General features: G+C 34.5%; 1 protein-coding gene across 1 annotated transcript; it reads left to right on the top strand.

Annotated features, from left to right (window-relative positions):
* Positions 1–14,255: 14,255 nt before the first annotated feature.
* LOC129065480 (copper chaperone for superoxide dismutase-like) lies at positions 14,256–15,080 on the top strand. Its single transcript, XM_054566728.1, has one exon. The coding sequence runs from the start codon at positions 14,256–14,258 to the stop codon at positions 15,078–15,080; it is 825 nt and encodes a 274-aa protein (XP_054422703.1).
* Positions 15,081–15,358: the final 278 nt, after the last annotated feature.

Below are 15,358 nucleotides of genomic sequence, written 5' to 3'. Positions count from 1 at the left end.
GCCATTCATTTAAACAAAATGGAAGAGATACAAGCAGAGCCCACGCTGTTTCCTGTGGTGTAGTAGTAGTTAGTGTAGCAAAAAGGTTACTGCCATTCATTTAAACAAAATGGGCATTTTATGTACCTTCACTGTCAGACAAGATGCAGTTGAGCAATGCTTTTGTAGAATATTATAAAGGGCATGAGTGATGGGGGTGAAGGATGAGGCAAGAAGAGAGAAAAGCTATTTCATCTATTGATAGCCAACCCAAGAGGAAAGCTATCCTCTTTCTAGCATAGTATCAAGTGACTTTTCAAATGACCCCTGCACTTCCTACTCAAAGGAAATCTTTCTAGGTGGGCAATTCAAACATTTATTATCTTCTCAATGGGTAACTTAAAAAAAGAAAAATGTTAGGGCTTCCTTGCAATATGCTGTTTTGCAATCTTCAGAATAAAAGTTTTGGAACTCCTACATTTACTAAGTAGGGTGCCCTGTTTGAGAAGCATAGCTATTCTAGTATCATGTGAATAACTAATACTTTGTACCTAGCCTTCTAGGATGAGCTAAAGATTTAGATAGATCATGAGCTTCTCATGTGTGTGTGTGTTTTTAAAAAAAATACATAACTATAAAAAGATTTTATTGAAAATAACTAATTATGTACTAATTTGATCAATAAAGACAATAATTAACAAGTATTATGACCTAGATTTAGGGTAATTAACTTGCATTAAAAAGAGACTTACCAGATAGTTTGTATGCACTTAATCTTAGCTTCGTAGCTATGCAATAAACACTATTAAAACTATTTTCATTTTAAAGACATGGAAAACTAAATCTTAGAGCAGTTAAGCAAATTTCCAAAGTCAAACAACTAAGGAATATAATTATTGCCCAATTATGATAAGAATAAATAGAAGAAAAGCTAAATGACTTATTAGCTGAGCCCATAAAATATTTTAAAAACAGACCTTTTTAAAATTCTTCTAGATGATATAAGGTATAAAATAGTGTTTGATTAAGGTTTAATTGTACAAAGTACAAAATCACTTCTGTCCATTTACTTTTGGGACAGGAGAAAGTTCAGTGACATAGTAGTGTGAGTACATCACTATCTGGAAAGGCATAAGGACTTTGTAATCAGTTGACAGGAGCTGGTGAAACTGGTATCTAATTCAGAGAGCCATGCGCTCCAGTAGAAGAATCAATAGCTTCATTGTATGTTTGTTTGTTTTTTTAAATTCTCAAAAGCCAGCTGAAAACCCCTTTTTGTTATATTACACCTAAGCTTTCTTTACTAGGCTCAATTGAGGGACAACAACAACAACAACAACAAAAATATAACTACCATTATTAAATTTTAAACAAGTAATAAAAAAGAATATAAAGAAAAAAAGAGAGAGGGGGGGGAGGGGAGGAGGGAGGGGGGGGGAAAAAAAAGAAAAGGAAAAAAAAAAAAGGGGGGGGGGGGGGGGGGGGGGGGGAAAAAAAAAAAAAAAAAAAGAAAAAAAAAAAAAAAAAAAAAAAAAAAAAAAAAAAAAAAAAAAAAAAAAAAAAAATGAAAAAAAATAAATAAATTGGGGCCGGGGGGGGGTGGGGGGGCCCCTCTTATCCCTTATATAATAATTATTTTTTCTTGCTTTTGCTTCACTTTGTTCCATGAATAAAAGACTATGTCAGAATATTTGGTAGAAGTTTGATATAGTCATGAGGAAAATGGATTCCAGAAATTGAATCCACCCTCTTAGAGAATAAAGGGTGATGAGGCCAGCTGCCCCCTTCTCTGGATCTAACTCTTAATGGCAAGAACATTTTGATTGATGACATCATGGTCTTGATTACATGAATGTTTAATTTTGAGTGAGATAGAATGGTAAAGCATTTTATTGGTAGGAGGTCCTAATAGCCAGAGCAACCCTGGAGTGTATTAACCAATACATGTAATGATCATGTTATTAAAAGAGTGATAAGGTAAATATAACTTTTATCACAATACCAGACACAATATAAGGTCAATAATTTTTCTAATATTATTATTAGTAATTGTAATAAGATATTGATCACAATCAGGAAAACTGATTATTACTTAGGAATGTTCAAAATGATGAGGACAATAGAAAAATCTAGAGGGTGTGAAATCAGGAGACAAAAAAATACATAAAGTAAAGTAGGAATAAATTTAAAAAACACCCAAGTTAACATGGAAGAGGGTATGTGCTATGAAGCTTCGTGTAAAATACGTCTTATGTGCCAAAGAAGACCTCCTTAAATGTGTGAAATTGGCCTACCCAGAAAAAGAGGGAATAGCAGTACCATGACAAGCAAATAACAATCGTTGCACATCTAACATAGGTACAGTAGAGGATGGTGAGTATCATCTATGGAGTACCATAAATTCAAAAAGGAAGATTTTTAAAGACTTAGTAGAAATGATGTATAATCTCTAAGCTTGAAGTTATCAAGATAAATTATCAAACAATACTATTACAAATTATTCTCAGTGACAAACATATGTGTCTAAAGAAGACAATGTGGCTATTAATGAAGCTCTCCAATAAGCTTATGTTTTTAAGGGACACTAATAATTTGAAGGAAACTCATAAAGATAAAAGCAAACATAAAAGTATGACATACACCTTTAATAAGAGTGTCAATTATATGAACTTCACAAATGATTTCTGTTTATGGAACATATTTTGAAAAATGAGAGTTGAAAACAAAACGATATTAAAAAATGGTTTGAGAATATCAAGTGAAAAAAAATGAGATCATAATATGAGCCTGGTATAAGTTAAGAAAAGCTTCCAATCTTGATTTAGACATTCAGAAAACTTAAGTAGGAGACATCAGGGAGGGGACAGAGAAAATATTTCACTTCAATCCAAGATTTGCAAGTTAAATGGCCCAAATTATAAACCAGAGGTGGTTGAATAGAGACAATAAACAAAAGAGTACAGTTATATAGGCTGATTATTTTGAGTTCAACTGTGGACTTTAGTTGATATGGCTTATAAATAGCTCAAAATATTTATTTTGAAAAACAGTTGACTGATAGTTGGAGCACAATTAGAGGTTGTTGGCTGTACCCATTTGGAGTAGTTTCCATGCTAAATTGGGGGTGAGGGGTGCATGCAAAAGAACTTGTCATGGTTCAAATGTCATAGACTCTCATTATTCTAATCAAGTTTCAGTAGATTTTGTTCAATAAATATTTCTTCTTTTATTTATACTCTTAGAAACGTCTCCAGAGGAGTTAGAGTTTTTTAAAAATATTTTACCATTTTGCTGGGAAACAGGTCTATGAGTTCTTCATGCTTACATAGTTCTTTACGTAAAGCAAAAATATAATCTTCAAAAAAAGCACCTGATGCATTTAATTCTTAGTCAAAAGTTAACTCTGCCTAGCTCTTGTTATCTACTAGACTTTCTGTATCCATGAATTTGCCTACTCTAAATATCTCATATAAGAAGAATCATACCATATTTGTCCTTTTGTGTCTGGCTTATTTAACTTAGCATAGTGTTTTTCACATTCATTTGCATTGTAACACATATCAGAATTTCATCCCTTTTTAATGCTGAATGATATTCCACTGTATTCATATATTACATTTTGTTTATCCATTCATTTTCTGATCACACTTGGGTAATTTGCAACAGTGCACACTGCTCTTTCCACCTGTGTTTAAGTTATGCAAGACAGAGATGAGTTAGTTTTTCAAATATCCTCCAGACAGGTTAGAAGAGACTTACATAATAATTTGCAAATAAAGTCTGCTTTAGTTTCTCCAGTTCAAAGACTGCAAAACCCAGTTGAAAGATTGCAAAATACTATAATGTTTTGAAGATAGTATTTTTTGTTTGTTTGTTTGTTTGTTTGCTTGTTTTTCTTGACTGGACCTTGGCTTCATTGCTAGAAACCTTGGACTGTTTTCTAGAACTCCTAATTTAGACAGCTTATGGTTGCATTGTTGATGTTTCTATGGGAGAATGTGTGCTTGGGGAACCCTAGTCTGCCTTTCTGAGGATTACTCTTCACATATTTTAAACTAAGCACTGTATCACCAATATATCAAATAAAAACAAAAGAAACTTCTATGTATTAAGTGTTTTACAAAAAAGAAGGTAGAGACAACCAATTTTCTTTAATACCTCTTGTTGATTTTGTCTCATTCCAGGATACATAGAAGGCTTTAGGGAGGACACCATGGTAATGAGTTTTCTTAGACAACAGATCTAGAGAGTTCTTACTCAAAGAGTAACGGAAAGAATAGATTGAGGCATCAGGGTGTTATCACAAAAATGGTTATGGGGAAATTACTGCAAGATAAACCTATAACAGAAACTCTGATCTTTTATATCTCTACTCCTTCCCAGTTACATCTTATTTCTCATTGTTCCATTCCATTCTAGGTCTGGGAGGTAGAGCAGGTGGATTGTCCAGCAATTAGCTCAATTAGTTGATTTTTCTTTGAGATACAACTTTCTCTTCTATAGGTGAGACATATTGACCACCATAGTTCTTTTATTTATAATATGCTTTTAGTTCAAATATGTAAGTTGCAAACCCTGATTATCTGTGAATCATAGGGACATTCTTTGTTTTAATTTTAAACAGGAAAAGTTCAAAGCATTTTGTGAGATATCCCTATAATCCAGGCTACTTCCCTCATTAATCTCAATACCAAGATTAAGTAATTATATGACTACATTATATATGTGTTAAAATTTAGTGATTTTTAAAGGCATAGTACAATTTAAACACATCATATAGTAACATATTAGAACAAAAGAATACTATCATGAAGAATATTGTGCTTAACACCATCTTCAGATATTAAAGTAATGGTACATTTTCTAATAATATCATCTTACAACCAAGGTAAAATTGTACATTTAGTATGTCCTAAGACCAGGTCAAACTCCTAACCAATTAATTATGAGTTATTGTCTTCAGTACTCTATGAATTACTTTCTTTTAAGAATATTTCCAATTTAAAAATAAAGAGAAAATTTAGAAATTCCATTTTTATAAATTAATTATAAGATCATTTTTATATTCCATATACTCATATATATCAGGAAATGAGCTGTGTGTTCAGTAACATCATAGCATTTCTGTATTTTTTAATTGTCTATAACGAAATATAATATGACTTCTTGATGCCTTACTGAACTCATGTAGTTGCAATCTTTTTTTCTTGGTATATGGTTATACAAAGGTTGTAGTTTAGCATGAAAATTCAATTCCTTGGTTCTCCAATTTAAGCATAATTTAGAACATAGACATTGTTTTAATAGTGTCACCTTCAAAATATTCAGACAGAAAATATTGCCAAAATCTAATAGCCACTGTGTGATATTTAAATAAATTTGATGGGATTAATAAGGCATTTAATCTCTATGCTTGTATCTATGTTACACAAACCATCTGGTTGAGACAACAAAAAAAAAATACCAGTTATCATTTAATTACTGGAAGTATCTGAAAGTATGAAGAAGCTTGACTTCTGTCTTTAATTTAAAATGTAGATATGTGTAAGATATAAAAGTTACTCAAGAATTTAGTAGAAAATCTTGAAAATTAATACTTTCTGCATGCTATCATTTCTAACAAAGCTGTGTCTTCTATTGCACACTTATTCTTCAATGAATGCTCATTGATTATACTTCTTGAATTCTTCTTAGTGTTAGACAATGTTATAAATACAGAAATGTAACATCTATTTGAGGCAGACACTAATATTTATAACAGTAAATATTTTCTATATGTTCTCTTTAATTCCAATATTTTTATAGTTTTCATGAGTTTACAAAAGTCAATGACATTTAAAATACTTGCACTGAACAATAAAGAGAAATTATATTATAAACAATTACCTCACTATTAGCTGATTATTTCCCTAAGAGTAATCTAAAGTGTTGGCATTTTCTTCTCCAAAGAGATGGCACTTTAATTTATAAATAGGCACTCCAAGAATAAAACAAATAAACAGATGTACCTATTTAGAACTGGAATACTAAAAAAAAAAAAAAATAGCAAAAGCAGGTAAAATAAATCTCTGTAGCAAACCGCAATTTGCATATTAAGGGATAAGATGTGGAGATGACCGTAACATAATGCATAGATAAAGGAATAGGAGAAGTCATAATATATTAATCTTCAAAAACTGGAGATAAATAAAATAGATTGGGAAGTTGAACCTAAGAAATAATAAAAATAGATGAAATAGTAAAAAATGGATGAGAAAAAACAAATTTCTCTTTCACATACACATTCAGAAAAACAAACCACACATTTTATTTTTTTAAAGATTTTATTTATTTATTTTAGAGAGAGGGGAGGGAGGGAGAAAGAGAGGGAGAGAAATATGAATGCATGGTTGCCTCTCTAGTGCCCCCTACTGAGGACCTGGCCACAACCCAGGCATGTGCCCTGTCTGAGAATTGAATCCACAACCCTTTTGTTCACAGGCCAGTGCTCAATCCACTGAGACACATGAGAAAGGGCACAAACTACACATTTTAAATAGAAAATCTCATGTAGTCATGAAAAAGAATGGCTTCTGAAGAGACACAGGCCTGGGTTTGCAAACAAAATAAAAAATTAATAAGCTATGATATTTTTTTTTATTAAGACTTTTTAAAAAGTAGTCTAGGGTTAATAGTAAAATTGAGGTGAAGATACAGAGATTCCCCTTATATCCTCAGGTCCAATAGATATATAGCCTCTCCTCATCAACATTTTCCATCAGAATTGTACATTGTAACAATTGATAAACCTGCACAAAAATATCATAATCATCCAAAGTAAATAGTTTACATTATGATGCACTCTTGGAATTAAAGGTCTATGGGTTTTGGACAAAAGGATATTGACATGCATCTATCATTATAGTTTCATACGGCATAATTCATTGCCCTAAAAATCCCTTGTGCACTGTCTATTCCTCACTCCCCTCTCCCATACTCCAGGCAACCATTGATATTTTTATTGTCTCCTTAATTTTGCCTTTTCCAGAATGTCACAGAGTTGAAATCATACAGTATGCAGGTTTTCACACTGGCTTTTTTTACTTAGTAATATGCATTTAAGATTTAACTATGTCTTTTCATGGCTTGATAACTCATTTTATTTTAGCACTGAATAATATTCCATTGTCTGGATGTACCAAAGTTTATCCAATCATCTACTGAAGAACATCTCAGTTGTTTTCAAGCATTGACGGTTATGAAAGAGGATGCTACAAACACCCACGTGCAAGTTTTTGTGCAGACATAAATTTCAACTCCTTTGGGTAAATTCTATGGAGTATAATTGCTAGATCATAAGGAGAAAGTATGTTTAGCTTTCTAAAGTGACCATAGCATTTTGCATTCCCACGAGCCATGAATAAAACATTGGTTCCAAATCTCAAAAGCATTTGGCATTGTCAGTGTTGCAAATTTTGGACATTCTTACAGGCATGTAGTAGTATCTCATTGACTCTGCTCATTTTTTAATTGGATTGTTTGTTTTCTTCCTGTCTCTTTCTCTCTGTTTTCTCCTTTGGTATTCCCATTACACACTTTATGCCTTTTGTTGGTGTGCTATACTAGTTGGATATTCTGTTAGATTTTTTAAATTTTTATTCTCTTTGTTTTCTGGATATTGAGGATTCTTTTGATATATTATATCCTCAAGCTCAAAGATTCTTTCTGCAGCTGTGTCCAGTCTACTAATAAGCCCATCAAAGGCATTCTTTATTTCTGTAACAGAATTTTGTTTTTATCTTCAGTATTACTTTTGGATTCTTTGTTAGGATTTATATTTCTCTGCTTATGTTATTCATGTGTTTTCGCATGTTATCTACTTTTTCTTTTAAAGCCCTTAGCATGATAATTATCATAGCTTTAAGTTTCCAGTCTGGTAATTCCAACATCCCTGCCATGTCTGGTACTGATGCATGCTCCGCCCTTTCAAATTGTGTTTTATTTCCTTTTTGGTATGACCTTGTAATTTTTTCTTGATAGCTATACATAATGTACCCAGCACTGGTTCCCAGAGTGCTTCTACAGAAAGAAAAAAAGAGCACATAGGTAGAAAGTCAGGTTTATAGGTTTGGTAGTAGAATAATCAGGTATTTATAATACAATTTCTTAAATTTTGTTAGCAAACATAAGCCAAATATATTATTAGTTAACAATGGGATAGTAGAGATTTTAGGAAATTATAGTTACAAAATGATTACTTTGGAGAGTGAGAAAGCATATTTGTCTGAGAATACAACCATAAAGCTAATAGGTAGGGTATATCCACTTGAGATTTGGTGCCAAAATTATAAATGAAAAAGAGTAACACAGTAGTATGATATTTTTCCTATGATATCCAGTTGTACATATGCAGGATCAACATTAAATATGCTTGTTTTTGAGGTTATCTAGTGTTGGAGTTTTGGCAGATAGAAGAAAAGATGGTTGTATTAAGGATGTGAACAAGAGTTGAATAGATTTCCAGAACATTGACTTTAAAATAGGTTAAAAAAAGAGACATTAATAGAGTGATAAATAAGTTAAAAACTGATAAGGTTAGTGATTTAAAGTTTTTAGTAAGATCCAATGACTAAATAGAGGGTTTTGTAGTTGGGGGTCATAAACGATTCCTACAAAGCAGCTGAAATTGGTTGTTAAAAAAATATTGGAACTTCAGGAGTTCAAAAAAATAAGAGACCAGGGTTTTTGTTTAATTTTCAATGTCAACAAAAGGGATGAAAAAGATGAAAGGATAGAAGAATAGAATGACCAAGTGAAGTTTAAATCTTCAATTAAAAAAAAATGCCCTGGCTGGTGTGGCTCAGTGGATTGAGCACTGGCCTTTGAACCAATGGGTTGCTGGTTTGATTCCCAGTCAGGGCACATGCCTGGGTTGCCAGCCAGGTTCCCAGTAGAGGGTGCTCAAGGGGCAATCACACATTGATATTTCTCTCCCTATCTCTCTCTTTTCCTTCCCCTCTCTAAAAGTAAATAAATAAAATACCTTAAAAAAAAGAAATTGTGACTTGGAATATGATAGCTGGAGTAATAAAGAACTATAAACATTGGTGCAGTTTGGTCACACAAATTACAAGGGTGTGGGAGTTTTGAAGGGAAAAGGAAGAAAAAAATGGAAAATTACAATGAGGAGCAAAAAGAGAACTTAGCTCTCTTTCATCCAAGAAAAACCCACATGTTGGGGGAAAAAGCTCACCACAGATGCTATCCTAAGGTTAAAGTTTAGAGGGCGGGGGGGGGGGGGAGAGAGAGAGAGACAAAGAGAGAGAGAGAGAGAGGGAGAAAAATTTGTGGTTATGGGAATTAAATGATAGTTTTCAGAAGCCATAATAAAGTGATGAGGAAAGTAGTGAGAAGTGAACAACTGAGCAAGATAAATGTATGTATAAAGAAGTTTGAGGATATACAAGATGTACAAGTGGAATGGACATAGAAGCAGCTCTGAAACAATGATAGAGATACAGACATATTTGCTTAGTCACTGAATATTAAGTATCATGAACAAGTTTCCTAGGGATGCAAATAGAAAAAATATATATAAGCAAAAAAGGAAAAATCAGCCTCAGAATTCAGTGTGGTGATAGCTAAACATAGAAGATAATGGATAACCCATGATTATTTTTTTTAAGACACAAGTAAGTGGCAAGATTATCCATTTTTAACTATGTCTTTTCTTTGGAAAACAAATAAAAGAGATTTGTAAAAAATAAATTAAAAATGTAAACATATGGGCAGAGAAGTTACATTAAAAAGACTGGTAAGAGGCTATGGTTTTAGAAAAGAATATTAGCACTAGGTAATAACATTTGCCTAACATCAGGGAAAAAAGTGGTAGATGCCAATTTGTGATTCCTGAATGTTAATAACCTGTATTTCATTGTGTAAAATAAATGGTAACTATCTAGTTTATTTTTAAAATTCAGTTTAATGTCTCTGAATTCTTAATTTTCTAAAATTGATTTTTTTAACCTTTGAAATTATATGAATTATTATCTTTTGGTTGATGAAATACAAGGTCTGTCTGGAAAAAGTGCAGCCATTGTTAATATAGATTGAGTAACATTAATGTAGCCTGGCAGGCAAGGATAGTGGACTGGAATGCACATGTATGAATAATGATGATCTCACTGTACTAGTTTGTAGGGGCAGTAGACGCCATTGAGTGAGCATGTGTACTGTGTGGCTGTCACATTCAGAATGACTGAGTGAGTGGAGCAATGAATCGGCAACAGATTTTGTAGTAAGCTCAAATATTCGTCTGTGGAAACCATTTGGATAATTCAGAAGGCTGCAGCTATGGGCAACTAGTGATTGACAGCTTTATCACAACAACCTGCCCACTAATGCATCACGTCTTGTGCAGAGTTATTTAGCAAAACATAAAATCATCCAGCTGACTCAGCCCCCCTACAGCCCAGATTTGGTGCCCTGCAAGTTCTGGCTTTTCCCAAAACTAAAATTACCTTTGAAAGGAAAGCGATTTCAGACTGTTGATGAGATTCAGGAAAATATGACAGGGTAACTGATGGCGATTGGGAGAACTGTGTGAGGTTCCAAGGTGCCTACTTTGAAGGGAACAGAAGTGTCATTGTCCTGTGTACAATGTTTCTTGCATCTTCTTCAATAAATGTCTCTGTTTTTCAATATTAGACATGCCTGGATACCTTCTGTACAGAATATAAATATATAAAATATATTTATATATATAAACAGGTGACACATCATAGATTTCAGAACTTGAAAGACTTGTAAAAAAATGTAGAAAAAAAATCCCAGATTTCCTAATTGTACTTTTACTTTGATTATGAGAATGAGGACATTACCAGTTATTTTTGGCTAAAATAGAGATATTTGTGGTACATATAATTAAAATTCATCAAGGAACATACAAAAACTCAATGAAAAGAGAAGTTCATTCCTTGTCTCCTTTATGTCTTTCACTGCATTTTCTTCAACTTAAAGCTAACAAATCCTGAAAAATCAAAGTATATCAGTAGCTTTGGAATCCATGTGTTTCCATTTTTTTTATGTCAATAAATAAGATAAAACATTTTATCCCTCTTAAAAGATCAAGAAATAGCCCTGACTGGTGTAGCTCAGAGGATTGAGTGTGGGCCTGCAAACCAAAGGGTCTTAGGTTCAATTGCCAGTCAGGGCACATGCCTGGGTTGTGGGTCAGGTCTCCGGGGTGGCGAGGGGTGGGGGTGGTGGGTGGGACACACGAGAGGCCACCACACACTTATGTTTCTCTCCCTTTCTCCCTCCCTTTCCCTCTGTCTAAAAATAAATAAATAAAATCTTTAAAAAGAAATCAAGAAATAATTTCCCCTCCTAAAACTATCACCAAATTCTTCTTAAGTCTGCATCATTAACTAATTATCATTGCACAGTAAGTAAGCCACTCACCAATGACAAATAATAAAAAAGAAAAAAATACCAAACTTTCAAAAATAGCAGGGACTACTGACTTCATATATGTTTACCTGAGTCACTAAAGCCCTGATTGACTGTTTTCAACAGGACAGCACACAAAAGAAGTGCTTAGATACAGAGAGATGGATAGATAGACATAGATATGCTATTGATATAGATGATATAGATGTAGATGATAGAGATAGAGGTAGAGATAGAGATAGAGATAGATATTTATATTGATATATAGTCATGCTCAATATGACTCAGTATGGCTATTGGGGAATAACGTTTTCTATTATGCTTGAAGAAGCTATTGGCCAGTGGAAGGTAAAAGAGGGTAAAGAATGAGAGTTACTTAGATGTTCAAAAATTTTTAAAAACTCATTGATTTTAATTTTAATCTAGTATAAGAAGAATCTGAATAACATTTTATACATAGAATCATTATATAGTTATGATATCTGTAACTATACTTTCATGCATTTTTCTATTTGTATGTGAAATCTAAAAAGCCAAGAGAGGAGAACTCATTGAATAAATATCACTGTATGCTATTTTATGTTATAAAAGTTTTATAGCAGTTAGATGGCATTGATTAAAGATGGACACCTTATTGAAACTATGCTAAAATCTTGAATGGAACTTTTAGAAAGTTACATTGTAATGAACACTTATAAAGTTTTTGTCTTATCATCCTAAATCCAAACAAAAATAAATCTTTCTGGGAAAGTGCTAATGTGACATTAAACATGACCTTTTAAGCAACTGATTGAAATGCAAGTTTAAAAAAAAAAGCAGTAAGCTAAATAATGTCACATCAAATACTATATTAATTTGTCAGTTTCATTAGAAATGCAAAAATAAGTTTTTGGTTTAATGGATTATTAGTTTAGAATATATGTTTATATAGACTAAGTGCTGAAATTAGATTTCTTACTCAGCTACTTTTTAATGCCTTTATGATTTTGACAATAGGAAATATATCACTATGCATGTTGCCTGAGGTACCAAGTATTATATCTTAGTGATGCTAAAATTAAGGTTCTAGGCTAAAGCTCCAAAAATCATTGAAATGAATACATATGAAAGCACAAATAGACTACCTAAGATGAAATGAAAGACAACCTTTAATTATGGTTATTCAGAGTGAGTTGCCAAATACCCAAAGCTCCCAAAAAAGTTGACAGCACAACACATTTTAACCTAATCAGCAACTTCATGTTTACCAAAAAGGGAAACACAATAATTAGAGATAAAATGTATTAGTTATGAACTGTAGAGGAAGATTTGCTAAGTAGTACTGTTAACTCAGGAAAGGTCCTATAATGCTTCTAGAAAAGCATTGGCCCCCTGAATTGCCATACCATGGACCCTAAGTGAAAAGTGTTTCATTACATTCTATTCCATTAGACTGATGGCTTGTATAACCCTGAATGGACAATTATGCATTAATGAAATGTAGAATCTTTTAAAAATCTTATTGTTTGATTCATGTATTATTTCTTATACATTGATTCCTTTATGTAATCATCAGTCAAAAGCAATTTTCTCTCTCAAGTTAATGGTGTAACAATGGAGAAACACATAGTGAAAATCACACCTAAGATTTAGTATATATTGTCTTAGATATGAGAAAAAAATAAATCCATGTGCATAATTTAAAGTAAGTTATCATTCTTTTCTTCATACTGTACTAATGGACCTTTTAATTACTATTTCTTCATCCCTAGTGTTGTTCTCTAGCTAAGGATCCCTTCTGGAATCAGTTGCAATTGTGAGAGTAATTAGTAGTAGTTCAATGAGAAATGAGAATTTAAAATATTTTTTGGGGTTCCATACACACAAACACACACATGATACGTCATTTCAATCAGTCACAAAAATATATTTACACTTCAAATTTTGAGGGCAGTTTGAGTATTGAACTCATATCTTATAGTTTGAAAATTATTAGCTACACAGTAGATTGGATGTTATAAAGATACATACAATTATATTCTAGTTTTGGGGAAATATTTCAAAAGTGTATATATCTTTCTTTCTTCAAAAATACCCCAATTTTTCATTGAATATTTGTGGTATTAAGAAAGTAATGACCATGATCTTTAAGTTAGAAAATATTTTTTTCACAGGATAAAGCTAATCTCTGCCATTTTTAAGAAACTCCATTTCCGTGCTAGTTTCAATACTGTGACATCATGCACTCTTTCTTTTTTAACCTAAGTACAATTTACTTTTAAAATTAACCAATTTTTATTTTCTGCTCTTAGTATACAGAGAGACTATCTCTTTTTTAAAAAGCCGTCTTTGAATAACTTCTTATATTCAAAAGGTACACTAAAATGCAGTTCAACTTTCCTTTTACCAGTGGAACACTTTCATATCTTTTACACACTTTCCCCATTATGGATTATTTTTATTTCTCCTGTTGACATGAGTTTCTTTTTTACTGGTCTTTTAAGCATCGCAAAGGCAAATGAAGTCAGGTTAGGTACAAGGGGTTTATAATAACTGAATAATGTTGTAACTCATAGCTGAGTATGTCAATGGGAGAGTGGTAGGTCTATGTAATTCTGCAGAAGACATAATCTTCCCGTAATCATTTCAAATTCAGAACTGTTCTTTTAAAAAATTTTATGACATATATGACAAGATAATATATATTTTTCTGGTCAACTGTTGCTGATATGGTGACATTGTCCTATTTTAAGGCATTTTTAAAAAATTTTTAAATCAGGAGGCTCTGCCGCCTCGGGAACTGGGCGCTGGGTTTCCGCTATAGGACTCTAGCAGCTCAGGTCCTCTGGCCAGTGGCTGGGTTCGAGATGGCATCGGACTCGGGGGACCGTGGGACTACTTGCACGCTGGAGTTCACCGTGCGGATGACCTGTCAGAGCTGTGTGGACGCGGTACCTAAGTCCCTGCAAGGAGTGGCAGGTGTTGAGAGTGTAGAGGTGCAGCTGGAGAACCAGATGGTCCCGGTGCAGACCACCCTGCCCAGCCAGGAGGTGCAGGCCCTCTTAGAAGGAACGGGGCGGCAGGCGGTACTCAAGGGCATGGGCAGCGGCCTTTTGCAGAATCTGGGGGCAGCAGTGGCCATTCTAGGGGGACCTGGCCCTGTGCAGGGGGTGGTGCGCTTCCTACAGCTAACCCCTGAGCGCTGCCTCATTGAGGGAAGCACTGACGGCCTGGAGCCTGGGCCACACGGACTCCACGTCCATCAGTTCGGGGACCTCACAAGGAACTGCAACAGCTGTGGGGACCACTTTAACCCCGATGGAACATCTCACGGGGGCGCCCAGGACGCTGACCGGCACTGCGGAGACCTTGGGAACGTCCATGCCGATGCTGACGGCCGAGCCATCTTCAGAATGGAGGATGAGCAGCTGAAGGTGTGGGATGTGATAGGCCGAAGCCTGGTCATCGATGAGGGAGAAGACGACCTGAGCCGCGGTGGCCACCCCTTATCCAAGATCACAGGGAACTCAGGAAGGAGGTTGGCCTGTGGCATCTTCGCACGCTCCGCCAGCCTTTTTCAGAACCCCAAGCAGATCTGCTCCTGCGATGGCCTCACCATTTGGGAGGAGCGAGGCCGGCCCATCGCTGGCGAGGGGCGAAAGGAGCCGGCCCAGCCCCCTGCCCACCTCTGAGCAGGGCCTTAGCTGCAGGTCCAGTACTGCCCTCCCAGCTGAATGCTACCCTCTGGCCGGGGAGGAAGGGAGGCCCTGCTTGTTCAGTCCAGGAAGTGGGGATTCGGGGTGTGCGGGGAATGCTGTAAGGCTCCCTTGGCCAATTAAAGTTTTATTTTCACATCGAAAAAAAAATTTTTTTTAAATCATGTTTATTCTATTACTGTTGTCTCAATTTCCCCCCTTTACCCTCCTCTACCCTTCCCACCCCCACCCTGCCTCCCACAGTCAATCCCCAC

This window comes from Pteronotus mesoamericanus, unplaced genomic scaffold (assembly GCF_021234165.1).
Source record: "Pteronotus mesoamericanus isolate MK-2021 breed Mesoamerican mustached bat unplaced genomic scaffold, CSHL_Meso_final contig_180, whole genome shotgun sequence".
In the NCBI taxonomy this organism is placed as follows: Eukaryota; Metazoa; Chordata; class Mammalia; order Chiroptera; family Mormoopidae; genus Pteronotus; species Pteronotus mesoamericanus.
Note: the sequence above shows the minus strand (reverse complement) of the source record. Positions and strands in the feature narration are given on the sequence as shown.